Here is a 19,392-nt window from a genome sequence, read left to right as displayed (position 1 = left end):
CCCTGATCATCAACATTATCCACCTTTATTTTTTAACTCCAGAGTAAAACACAGAGTTCATACAGAAAGATGAACCAGGTGCCTTGTTGGTAGCATCAGTCAGGATATTGGTAACATTGAAGTTTAATAAGTCTAAAAGGATAATAACAGGGAAAAATATGGTTTGATAATGGATCAATCATTTCAAACAGAAATCAATAATATCTCAAATTGGCAATAGCTATACAGGCTTAACTGGTGACACGCCAGTCGATCAGCTCCAACAGCTGTTGTGCAGCCAGATCCACAAAACGTTTTTGTAAATTCTACTGGAGAAATACTCAATTCAATTCAATTCAAGCTTTTATTGACACTGCACAGTGTACAATGAATTTAAGTAATTTTAAAAAGTAAAACTTAGGGTTTAAAAACAGATGAATACATGTACTCACGCACTATGCCTATATGGGGCATAAAACACTTAAAATTGCTGTCTACCACTGACCTGAATCATTGAAAGAAAACTTTAAAAACTACCCAAAAATATAAAATAAACACAGCGGTAAGGCACAGAAAACCATCAGTCCCCACATTGGAAGCCTCTCCCTCTGATGCTGGCACAGGCCTCTTAGGGTCAGGAGCACATCCTTGTTGACTGACTGGTAACTTCAGGGTGGAGCTACAGAAAGGAATCAGGGACAAACATTTCAGGCAGCGTTTGGGGGAAATATTAAGAATATCTCAGTATAAATATCCTTACACCCAAGCTACTTAAGGGAAAACAAGGGGGAAATTATGCTAAGGTGCTAAAGTGGAGAGTTACTTTGAATCTATTTTGGGAAATAGAGGAGTAATAATATGATAATATTTGTTTTTAATCACAGAGGGATTAGGTATTACCTTAATCTTGTTTTTACAGCAAACTCCTACAAGCAAGTGGATTCTGTTTGTAAAGCTCTTGACATCATTAGTTGATTTAATTCCCATATGGTTTGTCAGTGTTTGAAAGAGCCACAAGAGGGGGCCTTTTGTTTTTGCCTTTCTCTCCTGTGTGTGTGCGTGTGCGTGTGCGTGTGCGTGTGCGTGTGCGTGTGCGTGTGTGTGTGTGTGTGTGTGTGTGTGTGTGTGTGTGTGTCTGAATGCTCACATCCAGTCTGTCTCCCCTATGTGCTGCACACACACACAGACACACAGTCACATACATGCACTGGTGCCAACATGCAAACTCAGACTTAATAAGAATGGCCGTGCACCATCTGCTTGTTAATCCCACTTGGCTCATCAAACATCCACAGAGCGTTTATGAGTGTACTTGTCTGTAATGTCTTAAAATGACTGATGAGAGCTGAGTGCTAAAGCCCAATTTGTGTGTGTGTGTGTGTGTGTGTGTGTGTGTGTGTGTGTGTGTGTGTGTGTATGCGTGCGTGCGTGTGTGCGTGCGTGTGTGCGTGCGTGCGTGGGTGTGGGTGCGTGTGCGTGTGCGTGTGTGTGTGCGTGTGTGTGTGTGGGTGTGCGCACTGTGTAAACTTAAAGCACGTCTGAAATTTTGATGATTGATTACAATTTTCTAAGCCCTCATTTTTGTCGACCAGCGATGTCACATGAACCTCTGAGACACAGGAGTGTAATTAAACATCTCTGGCAAGTAAAATGACAATTAAGGAGAGATATTTTTGTCTTGTGCTTCATGTCACATGCTGCATTCAGCTGCTCTGGCAGCAGTTGCTATAATGAGCGGGTAGAGTCAGTATCCATGGAAATGTAGATGGAAAAGTTCAGTTCACACAACTTCAAACTAATTGGAAGCTAAACATTTTAACCGAGTGTATTACAGATACTTTACATCAAAACTGTGACATTTTGTTTTGGACTTCTTTACTGAAACACTGTCAGAGCTCCACCACTGCTCTGTTTTCACTGATATGAACATTTAAATGTTCAAGTTATTTACTTGACAAGAATTTTGTCATACTTGAGAAGAAAATCTTTTTTATTCTTTCTACAAGAATATAGTCTGAATACTACGAGAATAAAGTCTTAATTCAGTAGAAACATTATGTTATTTGTGAGACTTATATAACTTAACATGATTCTTCACATTCCTTATTTTAACACAGGCAAAAGACTGATACCCTTCTAAAATGACAAATAGCCTAAAATTTACTTTATTGTGATAACATTCTGACTTTATTCTTCAAATGTCCGAATTTTCTTTCTCAAACATGGCCCAATACTCCATTGTACGATACAACAGACTTAATTCATGATGAACCCACATAGAATCATTACCAGACTCCAGCTCCTCTCAAACAGCTCTTTTCAGTGACAACGCTCTAATAAACCCACTGCAAAAAATGACTTACAAATTGAAGTGATTATCTGGTTAACAAAGTGAATCATTAAGCAGCTAAAGACCAAATACAGATCTTAAAGCAGAATGAGTGATTGACTTACATTCGCCAGGAGGCGAAATTGAAATTCCTATGATTTTCTCCATCGTGCAGATGTTTGTGAACACGAGAAAATGAATGTTTAATGCTGAGCTTTTAGCATTTTGGGTCAGAGAGACCAACATTATCATGTGTAATCAATTCTCTCTCTTCCAGTCCATCATCTGTGGTAGAAGAAACAGAACAATATTTGATATAACAACAAAGAAAAAGGAACCTGTACCAGACTTTTTAATTTATTATAACCGATCATACATGATTAATCAAGTCATCATCAACTCAGCAGAGGGCAGAAATTGATCCAGCACTCCTAACCCTGATCCTGCCCCTCACCCAGGGGAAGTATTGATCCATGACCAGTACTTCTGCACACAACAACCTTCTGAACTTAACAACTTTAACCATCTTTTTCACAGTCAGACCAACAAACCCATGAATTTTATAAATGTATACTTTGTGTTATTTGAAGCATTGTAGTTGTTCTTAGTGTCAAATAATGGTGAGATGTGGGAGAAAAGCAGGTGTTAGCATCTTGTATTGTCAAGTTTTACATAGTTTTACATATTCATAAATAAGTTATAATTATTGCAGTTATGGTTCCCTAGTTCCAAAGTAGAAAGTAACTAAACAAGTGGTGGAAACAGTTATTCAGAGAAAAAGGTCCAAAAACCAGAAATGTCAGCAGTTTGTTGTTTTTGTGTTAAATCTGAAATGCAGAACTTTCACATATAAATGAAGGTAAATTCATACAGTGTTCATACATGTTAAAGAAAAAAAATCAGTGGCATCGAGAATTACGTTTTGATATCATGAGAATAACATTGTTATTAAGAAGAAACATACGAGTTAACTCTTAGAATATTACGAGAAGTAATAGTCATCATTTTCACAAGAATAAAGGAGACTTATTTTTGGTAAATAACCAGTAAAGGGAGCCATGCTCACGTTTCACATTCTGGATCCAAAATCTTGAACCAATATCACTCATGACAAACATTTCCACCTCCCCAAAAGAGGACATTTCCTTCAGGTAGGCATTGCTCTTTCTTCAGAATATACTCTGTTTATTGCACAATCTTTTCAAGTATTTTGTTGTTTGTTAAAACATTATGTTAAAACCTAACAAGATGCTCCAAATTCCAAATTTGTTGACAAATCTTCTGATATTCCCCCTGTAAAATGACACCTTGCCTAAAATTATGGCTTTATTCTCCTGATAATATGAGAAAGAAGTCGTAATATTACGACCTATTACTTTATACATTTAGGCCCTTGACAAGTAAAGCCTATCATTACCAGGTAAATCTCTATGGGTTTCACGGTGTACCAGGGTTTTAAATATGGTTTCTGTGGTGACATTCCCATACTGGTGTACCAGCAGTGACGCATTTTACATCAACCAGCAACGGTTGGTAGGTCAGAGCTGAAGAGGGAGCAACTGTGGAACAAAACAGAGAAGGCTCAGCAGCTAGAAGTGTGGCTGAGGCTACAGCAGGGAAATGTATGAAAGATCCCACAAAAAAATGTCTGATGTACCAGATAAAGTAGAGACTTGGAGTTCAGAGGAAGGTTCCCAGTCTAAAAAAAGAAGGCGATTGATGGCGAGAGCATACGTCACTAAAATGTCAACAGTGTTTGTGTAATTCCTCTCCTTGCCAGACGGAGGATACATAAATTCACACTGCAGGTTTAAGCTCTTGAAATGTCAAAGAAGTCACAGATTCCGTTGAAAACAAAGACAAAAACAAAGCGCACATGACTTATTGGTGTATAGTGGAGAGCACTGTACACAGTCCTGATACAGAGTAAATTTATTCATCCGTGGGGAGTGACTGCCCCGCACTACCTCCGCCCGCCACCCTCGGCCTGCTTTTCTAAAAACACGTTGACCTGGATCAGCTCTCAAAGTGAGACACGAGGCAGCTGCATGCGTCTGAGTAAATTGGCTCGCATGGCGTTCGAGGGGGAGTCAGCGAGCGCAGCCTCGGAGACGGCCGGCACGACCGAAAGTAGCTCCCATCATCTGCTTATGATATTTAAAATGGACTGAGGGGAAGAGTTTACCTAATGGTGTCGAGGGGTATTTTTGGTGGCGCTTTCTTTCATTGACCTCGACAACAAGGAGAAATCGCATGTATGCAAAAATGCCTTTGGAGACAGAAATTACAGAAATGCCTCCAGCTAAATACGCCACTAAAATGAGTGACTATCTCACTCCCACCCAGATCAGAGTTATTTCTATGCACAGGAGGCCATGTTGGCAGAAAGGACGGTCTTTCCTTCACCTCTCAGCTCAGCTTCCTGCTGCGTGACTTAACTCTTTCTAATTTGAGGGTTTTCCATTAGACAAAGTCCTTGACATTAATAATGTGGCTGCAAAATGAAAATGCTGACACACAGGCAGCTTTTTTGGTATCATTCTTCTATAGTAGTAACTTGTTGTTTATGTGATATTGTCCTATCTTTAGGTGCAACCCACATTTCCCAAGTGAAAATGCCACCTAGCATTGGATTGGTAAAGTTTGTTAACTTAACAAACTGGCACCTTCACTGTTACAACATCAAAGTAACAACTTTTGTTTCATTCAGACTTGAGGACATTGTGTTCCTTCAACCACGAGTTGCTATCAGCCCACTCATTCCCTCCGCGCGCCCACTCACTTAATCCTCTCACCCCTGACTCGTGCCCACATCGCTCGATCCCATATCACTGCAACCCCAACGACACACCTCCGCAACGCAACACCCACAGGTTGTCTCATGAAACTAAAAAGACCAGGAGTTTTAAAAATAAACCGTGTGGAGAGAAAGTATGTGTGTATGCGTATTTATGTGCAAGAGAAAGAGCAGAAAGAAGAGGAGAAAAAATAAGGTTTCCATGGAAACTAAAAGGGTTGTGTCTAATTGGCAATAACACCTCAAAGAGGAATAAGAAACCATGATACTGGCCTCATGCAGCCGTATGGATATGGCTAACGCTGCTGTGTTCACTCAATATTGCTTTTAATTTATTCACATTTATACTTATTTATAGAGAGTGTTGGTGTTCAGTCTGTCCAGTGCAACAAACACAACAACGGTTTTGGCCGCAGCACCAAGAATTTCTCTGTTTTCTCTATTTCTGGGACAAATCAGAAACTGAAGCAGGGGAGATTATTTTGGTGCATAGGTAGCACTCCAGATTGATTCAGCATCCCACACACACACACACACACACACACACACACACACACACACACACACACACACACACACACACACACACACACACACACACACACACACACACACACACACACACACACACACACACACACACACAAACACACAATCAAACGTCAACCTGGATGCCAAAGGAAAATCCCTCTTTTACTGGACTATCGGGTTTAACATATTCACATGTTATCTCAGATTATAAATTATGGCCGATTTCTTTCTTAATCAGGGGCCATAAAGGGGCCACAATTAACACAGAGGGGCCAATTATATGTCCGACATCCATGCACGATTCCTGATTCAGTAAGATGCACATTTAAGTCATCCCTTGTTTATTGTTAGCTCTATTGATTTCTATTATTAAATAAATTGTGAAAGTTGTTCCTTGTTCTAGCACATTGTGTAACTTTAACATTCTTAACACATTGTCATATTTCTTGTTAACATTGTAAGCATTGTTAGTGAGACCACTGACAGGACAGGGGTGCTTTAGGGGCCGATCAGATTCCATCTTATCGTTCCTTTGCTTCATTTAGATCTGCAACCACTGTTTTTATTACCAGTCAAATGAGGGAAGAGCTGAAAATTAAAACTTTATAATACAGCTCACAGTGTAATTTCTTTGTATGAGTCAGGAAATAAGGTTCTTCCTAAAAGTGAGTACAGCAGAGGAAAACAATATGGCATATTTGAGAAACTGGATCCACTGAATATTTGGGAATTCTTCTTGGGAAATGAGAGAAACAAATAATAAATGATGGAAATAATCCTTTTCTTTTGCTTGACTAGTCGCTGCAGCTTTGGATTGTCTGTGACCTGCATGTCAACAACATGTGTTTATTTCCATCTTCAGAGCTACTTGAGGACTTAAACTTCCAGTCGCTGCAAGAGGACATGAAAACACGACCCCATTATGTAACCTGTGTTCATTACTGTTGCTTAAATAACCCTGAACCGACAAAGATCAGAGCAGCAACTATAGTTCACCACCCTTCAGCCCCTCTGTGTGTATATAAGCCTCGCCAACTGTTACTTATGTACATGTTCATTTTTGTATCATAACTGTGTAATAATTAGTAAACTCACAGGGTTTGTTTTGAATTGAGAAACACTTAATGTTGTTTTCTGCTATAATGATTTCCACTGTGACTAGTTAGCTCCAGGCAGGAGGCCTGCAGCAGGACAGAGTAGGAGGATGTAGAGACCTGGTGGAAGTTAAAGATATTGCGGTGAATATCTTCTGCCTCTGTGATTATCTTCAGGAGACTGATTCACCCATTATGGTTGACACTGCATGTGATTTGTGTCATGTATAAAATACTAAATTGTAATATCTCCCTCTTGACTCCGGTGAAATAACTGTTTAGTTGGGTTTTGGACTGTAGCTTCATATTTTAATAACAAACAAGTAAGATTGAGGTTAGAATACTGTAATTATCCATATGTGTATAACAGGTGGGAAAAGTCGAATCAAGTCGTGCAAAGTCCAAAGTCACGATCCATGTCAACTGAAGACAGCCCTGAGCTCTCATGTTCAAGAGGTCAAAAACATGCTTTGTAAGGCCACAGTGACCTTGTCCTTTGACCACCCGAATCGAATCGGTTCATCTTTGAGTCCAACTGAACGTTTGTAGCCAATTTGAAGAAACTCCTGCGATGTTGTGTTCACAAGAATGGGAACGACAGACAACGCAGAAACATATTGCCTCCAGCCACTGGTTGATGCATAATAATAATATGTAAAGGTGTATTTATAGTATATATAGTAAAGTCTAACTTTGGTGTCCACCTGTCTTTTTATCTGGTACCATCAACGGATATAAATGTAGGTTTTATCAAATAAAGATAAAATGTTATCTCCATCCGTCTCAGCTGTAATTGGTGTTGAGTTCATTAGCATATGTTTCACATGCATGCACATGAAGTCAGGGGTGACCTCTGTCAAAGTCAAGTCCTTTCTGATTCTTCTGATTCTTCTCTTTTCAAGTTGTCTCAAGTCTGACTCAAGTCTGACTCAAGTCCATACCTCTGGAATTGAACACGAATACAGGTCTGGGGGATAGTCACTCTGTTGCCAGTTTATTAGGCACACCTTGCTAGGTTAACATAATCTATAACAAAACAGTAAATCCACCCTTCATTGAGGTTATGATATTAAGTTTGTCGTATGTGGAGTATGTCGTGTTGCTGATCTGTATTAAGTAGAACTGACAAGTGTCCTTTTTGTGATGTAATCTACCCTCATTATTATAAAGGTAAAAATATAAAATATGCAAATTGTATGCATTTAGGATTATGCTCAAGTCACTGCAGATGTACAATGCAGCTATTTATGAATATACAATATATATTACAAAGTGAGACAAACAAAATATAAACACAGTAAAAAGCCTCAGAGACACTTGTCAGTCTCTACATGAATACTGAAGGATTAGAAAAGTCTTCACTTGTGGGTTGTTGTTTTTTTTTGGATGTCAGTGCATCTGTCTGAGTGGGCTAGAGTCTAAATTATACAATCCACACATCCACATCTCCACACTCTGGGGAAAACAATAGCATATATAAATAGGAACATAATCAGAGCTCTCTCTCTCTCTCTCTCACTCTCTCTCTCTCTCTCTCTCTCTCTCTCTCTCTCTCTCTCTCTCTCTCTCTCTCTCTCTCACACACACACACACACACGCGCTAGCAGGGATCGGGGCAGATGCACAACCACCAGGCAGGAGCGACTCTGCTCAGCTGCTATGGAGCAACAAGACAAAGATCAGTGTGGAGACATGTGCAAGTTTGTGCAGGAGAAATCTGGGAGCAGAGTCGTAAAGAAGGTGCTTGTGTGTTAATAGGAAACAAGATAAGAAGAGCGGACGGTGCCATCTGTAAACCTACTCAAGCATCTTTTTATGAGGATGAAACCAGTGTTAGCCTCCAAGTGATTCAGTCTGCAGTAAAACCAAGGTAAGTCTTTGTATTTTAACATTTTTAGTTGAAGTTTTGCTGAGGTCTTTTGGTTTGAAATGGTAAGATAATCACAAACGAAATCCTTTTTTAAGCCGTAGAATCGTATTTTCTAACTTTTTGGCTCTCCTGAGTCACATCCACAGCTCACATTTCAAAACTGCATGATAAGAAAGTGCCTCCTCGATGACCCCTGCATCAGTTATCTGTCCCTTCTGTGTAACTAACGAACTAACTACTCAGAAAAGACAATCGATGCTTCAACAAAACGTTCATGAGGTCGAGTAAGTCGACTGTAAAAAATGGGGGGATTGTAAACAGATAGAGGAAAAGATTTTTAAAGGCCAACATCACTTTCAAGGTTAGGTTAGTATTCGGCTGCCTCTGCCCCCCTCCCCCCCTCCTCCCTCCGCTCTCCGCTGTCGATTATTCCTGCAGGGTCTGGATTGATTTTCAGCACTGGACAGCTCCTGTGGCCTCAATGAAACCAACACACGTCACAGCTGCTACTTAGTTTGCAAACTGCCCCGTTATAACTTCTGGTTGAACTGTCTGAACCATTGATTTGATTCAAATATATAGATATATATTTGAGACTTCCTCCTTCAGTGAAACATGTGTAAACACGAAAACTTCACTGTTGTCTATTTGTTATTTTGAATTGGTAAAACACAATTAAGTGCTGTAGACAAGTCTCACAACCTAAATTTATGGTATGAGTCAAGACATCTGCTGATTTGAAACTATAACGATAAAAACTATAAAAACTAAGAAAAACTAAACAAAACAAAACTACAAAAACTATCAAAACAAGGAAACTATTATAATTAAAGGTCCTGCATTAAGACTTAGAAATGTATCTGTTGCACTAGTGAAGTATCTAACAATGTAGAATTGTACCATTAAGTGTCATTTGTATCAAATATATTTTAATAATAATTATCATCATATTTAATTATCTCATACAGCATTTGTTTTACATGGTTTAACCAAGATTAATACATGTCTGGACACTAATAAAGCAAATTCAATCACACAAAGAAAATAGGATAAAACACCCCAAAACAATGTCATTAAAATTATAATAAAAATGTAATATTATGTTTATGGGTTCATTATTACTAGTTTATATTTATTCATTTATTATAATATCATAATGAATCATATATAAACTGATTATATATTGTATATCTCTAGTAACATAAACGTAGTGGAGTAGAATGAGGAGAAATGGAAAGAAAATTAAAGTACCAAAAAATGATACTTAAGTACAGTAATTGAGTAAATGCAGTTTTTAAAGCTCCACCTCCTCCATATAATTTTGTCTTGTGAAAAAATGCTACAATTCATTATTTATATATCACTGTTCTTTGAGTGTTATTTCTAATATTTTAAGTGTGTTCAATGACAGAAAGTTAAAATAAGTTCCTGTCTTAAATTCCTGGCACTCTAGGCCCATTTTTTCTTCTGTGTAGGACACTGTGTTCTCCCAGTGTTGTCTTCAGGGACGTGTAGGTCCTTTTTAAATGTTACTTTCCAGTGAGCATCTTGTACAGACTATGTAAAAAAAGAGAGGAAGTTGAAGGACAATCGCCCCCAAAAGCACAACATGACCAAATGTAAGTCTTTCACACTTTCTCCCATAGTCCTTTGCTTTTTAGAAAAAAACATCTAGACTGGGCGGAAGAAAACAGAGAACAAATTGTTTCATTTTTTTCACACATTTGGTATCTGTGTGCGTGTGTGTGCATGTGTGCGTGTTTGTGCATGTGTGTGTGCGTGTGTGTGTGTGTGTGTGTGTGTGTGTGTGAATCTTCCACTTTTCTGCAAATGGCATTACACACTATAGTAACACCCTGTGACATCATAATCTCTTCATCTTAATCTGTATTTTTTCCCATTGAAAACCTCACACTGGTGTAGCCCATACTTCATTTGATGGTTTACAATGCTTTCTTTCTTTCTTTTTTTCTTTCTTTCTTTCTTTCTTTCTTTCTTTCTTTCTTTCTTTCGTTCTTTCTTTAGTCCTTTCTTTCCTTCCTCATCCGTGCCTCCCTCCCTCCCTCCCTCCCTCCTTTCTCATATCATCAGATCTCAGATTACACAAAAGGGCTTAAGCCAGGTCACACAGCAACAGCCATCCACCTTTCATACTGCTGTTTAGATTGGGAGATTAAGAGACACAGTAATCTGGTATTTGACGAGGGCTTCCTCTATCCTTTCTTTTGCATGGGATTATGCTGTAATATACGTCAGACTGACGTACTTACAATAAAAGTGACGTCAGAAAAAAGTATTCCTCTAAAAGTTTAGAGGTCAAACTCTTTGTGCATTGAGTGTAGAATTTGGAGGTTTGTCTCCCCTTCATTAAGAGAAGTTTTGTGTCTTCATGAGTTAAAGAGTGAAAGAGTCCTCTCCTTTTTGTCTCACGTGCACACAGACACACATACACACACACACATGCATGCACTCATGCACAGAGAGAGAGCAAATCTTCCCCATAGAGCGAGCAGAGATGTTCCTATGGAGACGACTAATACAGTAACTATGATCGACCATTAATTACTGCGACTCTCCCCCAGGGCGCCTGTTAGATAAGAAAATAAAAATACATCAGTCAGGTATAAAGTGACGACAGTCGGCTGTGTTACTGCAAATGTTGTGTTAATGATTTATTTAGTGTTGACTTGTACACATAGTTTTGCATCCATTCAAAATCTCACGTGCAGCCATTATAGTATGAAAACATGAATCTGTATTTTATGCTTTAATAATAATAATAAACTTTACTCATATAGGACTTCTCTTAACAATGTTATGACTAATAGGAATGGGGCAAAGAAATGAATAAAACACATACAAACTCTATAAATGAATTCAAATCAAAACCTTCCCAAGAGCTTTGAGAAAGAGAAAGGTTCTTTCTGCTTTTACCTCGGTGTTGATCAAAGATAAAATACACTGTGAACAAAGCTCGTAAAATGAGGATGTCACCAGAGAGACAGAAATCTAATCATGAGATCGATTTGTGATGAGTCATTAAATACTGAGCACTGTGGGCAGAAAAAAATATGACTCTAGTAAAAATTCCAGCAAACAAATAAAATAGATTTAGTTGTTGATTTGTAAAGTTGACTTCATTTTTGTTGTGATTACATCAGAGAAGAGTTGGTTTTCCTTTTTGAGTTGATGCCATTTGATTTTGACCAAACCATTCCAACTCAAGGTTCCATTTACCTACTTTTAAGCTTTTACACTTCGCTTATCAACTTTAGGTTTGCTCTGTTGTCACGTAGATGGAGTTAGGAAACTATTATTTCCAAGGACAGCAATAATGTTTTGTGCTTGAGGGAACTACAAAGTATTTTGATACCAAAAAGAAAATTGGTTTTGTGAATATGGATGATGCACAACCACTGAGGTGGCGCTGCAGTTACTTGAAGGAAGCATGAGAAATGAGAAAATAAATCTTTATCATGATAAAGCACACATTTTTGTGAAAGCATAAAGAAGTAAAACATTTTGTAATGTGTTTTTACTTTCTACGTTATTTTAGCTGACAACATTAGGGATACCAGTACCAACAAGTAAAACAACAAACAAATGCTTGTGTTATGAAAATGCTGGGTAGAATTTTTTTTAATAAAATGACATCTACACCAGTCGCTCATTCTTGCCGCCATTGAAAATCCAAACAGACCAACATGTGAACTGTGTTGTGCTGCCCTGATCCCACACATGCTGCCTCTGGCACTGACACCAGACTGACCTGCGTGAACCAGCATATTGGCTGACATCTCTAAGATCTCTGTAAGAAAAGGTTGTGATTTCCCGGCAGATGACGCTCTCCTCCAGCTGTGGGAGATATTGAGCTGACGTAATCATCTGCCCTTTTGGGATTATCTGGTCAAAAATCACGCTTCATCCAGCCAATCAGGAGCCAGTTCGTAACATCTGTCCTTGGTGTCACAGGGAAAGAAGTCTGGAAGCATCACACTCACTCACACAGCCCCCATTATGTGACGCCAAATCCCATCAAAGTTGGTGCTTGTGTGTTTATGAGCGTAAGTGTGTTTCCATGTGTGTAGCAGTGCTTGTGTGTGTTATTGATGTGACAGTGATATTGAACGAAGGCTTTTAAACTGCAGTTGTCAGACATTTTCCCAAGACAATCCACTACTACCATTCAATAATACAGACCGGTCCTGTCCGCAAATTCATGTCAGCCAATGAGATTCACATACAATAAAACATAAACCACTATGCCCTTTGGTTTTTGCGTGTGGCCTTTTGTCGGTTATGCAACCGGGTGCTTTTTGGTTCTCCTGGTTTGCAGCTTGCTGACATAATAAGCCGAGCGAAATCACCCTCCAACCTTGTCATCAGGCCAAACAGTAGATCAATTGTTCCTCTAACAGTAGATTACCACTGATTCATCTCTTTTTTAGACCGTTGTCCCTTCCAATGGCTGTTTTGTTTTCCACCACTGGTTGGCCTGAAGGTACCTGAGGCTAACCACTAGCAAGGACCTAATCAATAACCTTTCATTACACAAAACTGTCTGGTCTGCTCCGTGCATTAGGGCAAGGCCAAAATTTGTAGTCAGGGATTTTTGATTGTGAATATTAGCTAGTGGCGTGGCTCTACGGACGTCAATCTGATCTGTCCATCACTTTTATTCAAGATTTTAGCAACTTCAGTTGAAGGCAAAGGTTGAATCTTGTCTTGAGACAAGGGTGAGCAGGTGAATTGGTGGGAGCTGCCACCAGGTAACCCCTGGACAAATACATACAGACAGGAAGAGAGACGAACTGGGGGACAAACAAGACACACCAAGGTCAGAGGGAAAGTGGGGTGAAAGGTAATTAACCATATGCAAAGGTATCCCCCCTCTAACAAGAGGTTGGAAACTGTTATGGGTATGATGAAACTCCTTGACCATTTGATAGCCAAGAATGTAAGACTCATGACCCTGGCCCTCCCAATCTACCAGATACCAGACATCCCTGCTCTGCTGGCACATGGAAAAGGCAGGACGATCATTGATGAGTTGGGGTGGAGAGGGATCAGCAAAAGGGCAAAGCGTGCTGGAATGTACTGTATTAACAGCAAATGGAGTAATGATTTTCTCAACAACAAAAGTTGCAATCAAGCAGGATCAAGATAACGAAGCTGTGAGATAAACTGAACTTCTATAATATCAATCCTTATTTCATGGATTGACAAACAGATTGGCTGTTTCATGGAAAGATGGGAGTTTAGGAAGTGCAAGAGTAAGTGTAAAGTCTCAGTGTGTGATGGTACTTGAGAAGGTCGGAATCCTATGGCAGAATCCAAGGCTAAGTTCAACCAGTGGGGACTTGGGACATGGAGTGGGCATAGTGGGCATAGTGGGCATGTTGGAATTTGTTTTATTGTCACCTAGGTAGACAAAAGCAAGGTGATTCAACAAGTGTTGTAACATTCCAATAACTGGGAGCATAAGCTCAAAATTCATGACCAAGAAACTACTATGTGGGGGAAAGCATTTTCTTGGACTGTGTCTGTCAGGTCCATTGTGGCCAGATCATCCTAGTGGGTTCAGATGTTGTACCTAAACAGCAGGTACTTACATATGAAGAACCGGGCTTAAATACATTTGGAATTGATGAGGTGATGAGACAGAGGTGTGCAGATGAATTGACGGGAGCTGCAACCAGATTACCATGCCCAATATACACAGACACACACAGACAGGAAGAGAGATGATCTGGGGAGAAAAAAGATACGAGAGCAAACCGCAAAGACGTGGAAGGAAAGGGTGGTGCAAGCTGAAAACAGGATTAGCTTAAAACTTTCCCAGACAGTGAAGCCCACTGACTTTGTTGATCTTCCTTTAGCACGATATTGGTGAGCCCTGGTCCCTGATCATCTACTGGACAAGATTTTGACCTTTTCATTACATTGAGTCAAAATCTCATTTTGTCCATCAAACAGTTTATGATCAACTACTTCTAAACTTTCCCCTTCAGACTTAGCAGTAGTATATGCTAACATGCAAAACAACAGTGACCATGGAAAACATTATATGTCAGCATGTTAGCATGCTGACACTAGCATTTAGCTTACAGCACTTATTTGTCTCATAGTACTACTAGCATGTGATTTATGTGATAATTAAATGTTAGAAATACTTACATGATTGACAAAGGTGAGCATGGTAAACAGTATACATGCTAAACCTCAGCATGTTAGCATGCTGACATTTAGCATTTAGCTTACAGCACTCATGTGTCTAATTATGGTCTCACACAGCTGCTAGCATGTTTTGTTATAATTAAATCGTAGCATGCTAACATGCCAGACAAAGACAGAAATGCTCAATGTCGATGTCCTCTTGTTTAACCCCTGTATGGTCCCATTGGATTTGTTTTACTTTAGACAACGTCCTTGACCTTCACATTTTGAATGACTTAAGAAATCTCCTCTTTGTCCCCTTTGTTGACAGAATATGTGTCATGAGAAGACAGTGCTGATAACAAATGCAAGAAAGACCTGAGCTCATACCTCCCCCCAGTCCAGCAACAGTACTTTAATGGTTGGAACTGCCCGCCCCAACCTGCATTACTGCCCTCGCAGACACAGCCTGATGATCACCGGTGCCATGGGAGCGGTGCGAGTCAACAGGTGAGAGGGGATGGGAAATAGAAGTGTGTCAGTGGCCACAGTGGTTTTGACTGCTGCTAAAAGAAATATAATCATCACATAATTTATGTTCACTCGCCATTTATAGTGGGTTTATAAGTTTATCAACAGGCAATTTTGGGTGGCCAGGTTATGAAAAATATCTGACTAGACACAGACAAACCCTCACATGGACCATTTGACCCCTGGCCTCTAGATCAAAACCTCTATAAATAGTTTATTTTGGCATTTATAACTGCAGAGCAAAAAAACAAACAACCTTCATAAATGACTTATAAACATTTACACACCAATGCCTTATTAAACTTTGCTTAGAAATTTAATTTGAACAAATATATTAGTATGAAAGTGTAAATATCTTCATCTTATTAGAAAGAGAAACTCACAAGCATTTACAGTGTTTAATGTTACTCTCATAATGACTAAACCTAAACCTAGTAATAAAAAATGAAATAAATGATAATTTAACCATTAATGAAGTCTGTTACTATTTATAAATCTATGTAAATGGTTGTGTCATAAGTAATGGGTACAAAAACATCACAGACATTTAGTGTAGAAGCTGATTTTGGTTGCTTAAATTACATTTGTCAAAACAATTTGGTTAGTTCTTCCTATGAGCCATTCTCTCTTGTAACATTACTTGTGAAATTAAAACAAGCTTGTCGGCAACAGGGTTATATTATATGGAATGACAGCCTAATTTTACATTTTTCCATAGCATATTTCTAACAATGAGACTAAAGAGATGTACCCTGCGGCACAAGCAATGGATCTTCGTCATCTCCTATCTCCTCATTGTGTTCTGCATGAATCATTAACTAAGCAGGATGCTAGTGACTGTTAATTGCTACCTACAATTGAAAATCATTTCCTTTTTTAATTTTAAGGATCCATTCACCCTGTGGAGTTTGAAAATAGAAAACATGAGAGCCATTACAAAGATTAAAAAGGGGACCCTGGGGTTTACCGAATAGTCAATTCTCTTGATCCTACTTCTTCTTCTTGCTTCTCCCAGATACAGCATCGTTTCCACAGATGAAGATGTCCTGAAGATCTCCACCTTGGGCCTTCACAACGGCCACAGTCCTCTGACTCAGCAGACCCTGTCGGGGGCCTGCATGCAAGGTGAGGAAGGAGGAGAGTGTCCAGGAAGTGAAGAAAGAAGAGGGGCTTTGTCTCTCAGGGTAACAAATGAGCCAATTGTCCACAACAGCTGCCGTGCACCACCTTCATGTCATCTGGGCCTTGATCAGGGCACCGGCCGCCTGCGCAGCCGCTTTGTGAAGAAGAACGGACAGTGCAATGTGGTGTTCAACAACATGGAGGACAAGCCACGACGATACCTGGCTGACATTTTCACCACCTGTGTGGACATACGCTGGCGCTACCTGTTACTCATCTTCACCACCACCTTCCTTCTGTCTTGGCTGCTGTTTGGCCTGATCTTCTGGGGAGTGGCGTTCGCACATGGAGACTTTGACTTTCGCATCCCTGTTAAGGACGGGGATCCTCGGAGTGGTGTTGACGAATGGCGGCCGTGTATTCTCCACATCCAGGGCTTCATTGGGGCGTTTCTCTTCTCCATAGAAACCCAGACCACCATTGGATATGGTTTCCGGTGTGTCACCGAAGAGTGCCCAGTCGCTGTGGTGACTGTGGTGGTGCAGTCCATCGTGGGATGCATTATTGACTCCTTCATGATCGGCACCATCATGGCAAAGATGGTGCGGCCCAAGAAGCGGGCTCAGACCTTGCTGTTCTCGCATAATGCTGTCATCGCTCTGCGGGATGGTAAGCTGTGCCTCATGTGGCGTCTGGGAAACATGCGCAAGAGTCACATAGTTGAAGCGCATGTTCGTGCTCAGCTCATTAAGCCAAAAGTGACGGCTGAGGGTGAGTACCTCCCTCTGGAGCAAACAGACATTGACGTCGGCTATGATGACGGGTTGGATCGGCTGTTTCTAGTGTCGCCTTTGGTGGTGGTCCACGAGATCAACAAGAACAGCCCTCTGTATGACCTGAGCTGTAATGACCTGCAGAAAGAGGACTTTGAGATCGTGGTCATCCTGGAAGGAATGGTCGAGGCCACAGCGATGACCACTCAGGCCCGCACCTCCTACTTAGCCAAGGAGATCCTATGGGGCCACCGCTTTGAGCCTGTGGTCTTTGAAAAGGGTGACCGCTACCATGTGGACTATTCCCGCTTCCATAAGACCTATGAAGTGCCATCTACGCCTCACTGTAGTGCCAGGGAACTGAGCCAGATGACGGGCCGTGGTGGGCAGTCCTCTTCCTCCAGCTCGAGTTACTCCAGGTCTCCATCACCGTTTGTCCCGAGGCCGTCCCGCCACCTCCTGGGCCCTCACTCCCCCAGCGCGTTTTGCTACGAGAACGAGGTAGCTTTGTGTTGTGGGGACGATGAGGTTGAGGAAAACGTAAAGAAGGAGGCAGGAAGCCTGAACATAAGAAGTGACAGAGAAGTAAAGATGAGAGATGACATTCACTCGGGTTTCAAGGAGACATTTGTGGAGGAGCAGACAGTGGAGATGCTCTGTGTTCTGGACACAGAGAATCAAATCAGCCTTGACAGACTACAGCCCACCCTACCTTTATACATCAGCAGAGAGTCAGGAGTTTAATCAATGGTAATGGCTGCCCTTCCATTTGTTTCCTCTCTTTGTCTGTGTGCATCCAACCAAAGTATTGAACTAGTGTAAAAAAGTAAAGATGGTGGACACATTTTAAACAGTACATGTGCTGAAAGAGAAGGATCTCGTCTGCAGCTGTCACAAACTCAACTCAGCTTTAATTCATAACTTGCTCTGGTTTCAGGTATTGCACACACACAGCTGCAACATCAGTATCTATAAAACACTCAGCTCATCTACTTTTGAACATAGTGAACAGACATTTCTCTCAAGAGGTACCTCTAAAACTTTACTGGTTTCTTGTTTTATTCAATATAACCTGTGTATGAGCAACAGTTGTAGTCAAGCTTTTTTGTTCTTGATTTCCATTCTTTTCTTCTTTTGTAAATATGGTATGCTTTTGTTTTCATTTTAAAATGAACATACATCATATGCAGATAAATGTTCAAAGAGAAAAACTATTTACTTTAAGGAAGTCATGACGCACATGCTCAACTTTAACAAACTTTTGTTCTCTGGGTAAAAATAAATGATCTCTGTATTTTAAACTTCTGTCTTCTGGCCTAAGTTCTGTAACTTATTTTATAAATGAACCATTTTCTTTTCTCATGATTTATCACAGTTTGTTCAACAATAGAAAGACAAATTCAAATGAAGGACACACTGAACAAAGGAAACAACAAGTTACACATGTACAGATGAAGAACAAGCACTTTATTCTTACTTTTATCATTAGATAAAACACTTTGCAACAGTGTCTGAACAAAACACCCAATAAAACAGTAGTGTTAATGCTTGAATTGTATTTGTTGACTGTCTGTTGCATTTACACAGCATCCATCCATCCACCCTGTAAACCACATGTGTACAATTGGTTGAAATCCCTTTGAGATCATTTTTGATGGGGACCTCCTGTGTGCTGTTTGTGCAGTGCAGTGGATGCTGACACACATCTAGAGGTAGTCATGTTGGTCAGTTAGTTGGTCTACCACTGATAGACAAATGTTTAATACTAGTAGATGGTTTGTAATGACATTTTTCAAAGATATTCATGTTTGCCACACAACGTATCACTACTTGGGTGATACCCTGACCTTTCATCTCAAGCCATTATTTTGAGTGAAATGTCTCTATAACTATTGCACGTCCTACCATTTAATTTAGTACAAAAATTCAGGCTCCCATTCAGGTTGAATTCTGATCCCTTTCGTCAAATTGGTTCCTTGCTTTTGTATGAGATTGTGCCCTGCAAAAAGACTTGACCTTAACTTGATTAATCAACTGATTTAAAAGGGAAACAATAACTTGAGATGAAGTAGATGCAATTTGATGAAACACTTGACAACAAATACAAAATCACAATCAAAACAATGAACTTGCTAGATCTAGAGTCTTTCTAAATGAACAGGTCCACAAAATGTCATGGAAAATAGTTGAGTAGTTATTGCATAATCCTG

At 40.0% G+C, this 19,392-nt stretch overlaps 1 protein-coding gene across 1 annotated transcript; it reads left to right on the top strand.

Annotated features, from left to right (window-relative positions):
• Positions 1 to 8,300: 8,300 nt before the first annotated feature.
• LOC117761141 (ATP-sensitive inward rectifier potassium channel 12-like) lies at positions 8,301 to 18,794 on the top strand. The gene is made up of 3 exons (XM_034584804.1): positions 8,301 to 8,600; positions 15,088 to 15,266; positions 16,303 to 18,794. Exons 2-3 carry the CDS (start codon positions 15,175 to 15,177, stop codon positions 17,924 to 17,926), a joined length of 1,716 nt encoding a protein of 571 aa, XP_034440695.1. The 5' UTR covers positions 8,301 to 8,600; positions 15,088 to 15,174; the 3' UTR covers positions 17,927 to 18,794.
• Positions 18,795 to 19,392: the final 598 nt, after the last annotated feature.

Source organism: Hippoglossus hippoglossus, chromosome 1 (genome assembly GCF_009819705.1).
Source record: "Hippoglossus hippoglossus isolate fHipHip1 chromosome 1, fHipHip1.pri, whole genome shotgun sequence".
In the NCBI taxonomy this organism is placed as follows: domain Eukaryota; kingdom Metazoa; phylum Chordata; class Actinopteri; order Pleuronectiformes; family Pleuronectidae; genus Hippoglossus; species Hippoglossus hippoglossus.
Note: the sequence above shows the minus strand (reverse complement) of the source record. Positions and strands in the feature narration are given on the sequence as shown.

Bases quoted from the DNA above. Each gene is read 5' to 3' on its own strand.
- LOC117761141 (XM_034584804.1), top strand. From the start codon at position 15,175: ATGGTTGGAACTGCCCGCCCCAACCTGCATTACTGCCCTCGCAGACAC. The intron at 15,267-16,302 runs GTGAGAGGGGAT...TGCTTCTCCCAG, and splicing joins GGAGCGGTGCGAGTCAACAG to ATACAGCATCGTTTCCACAG.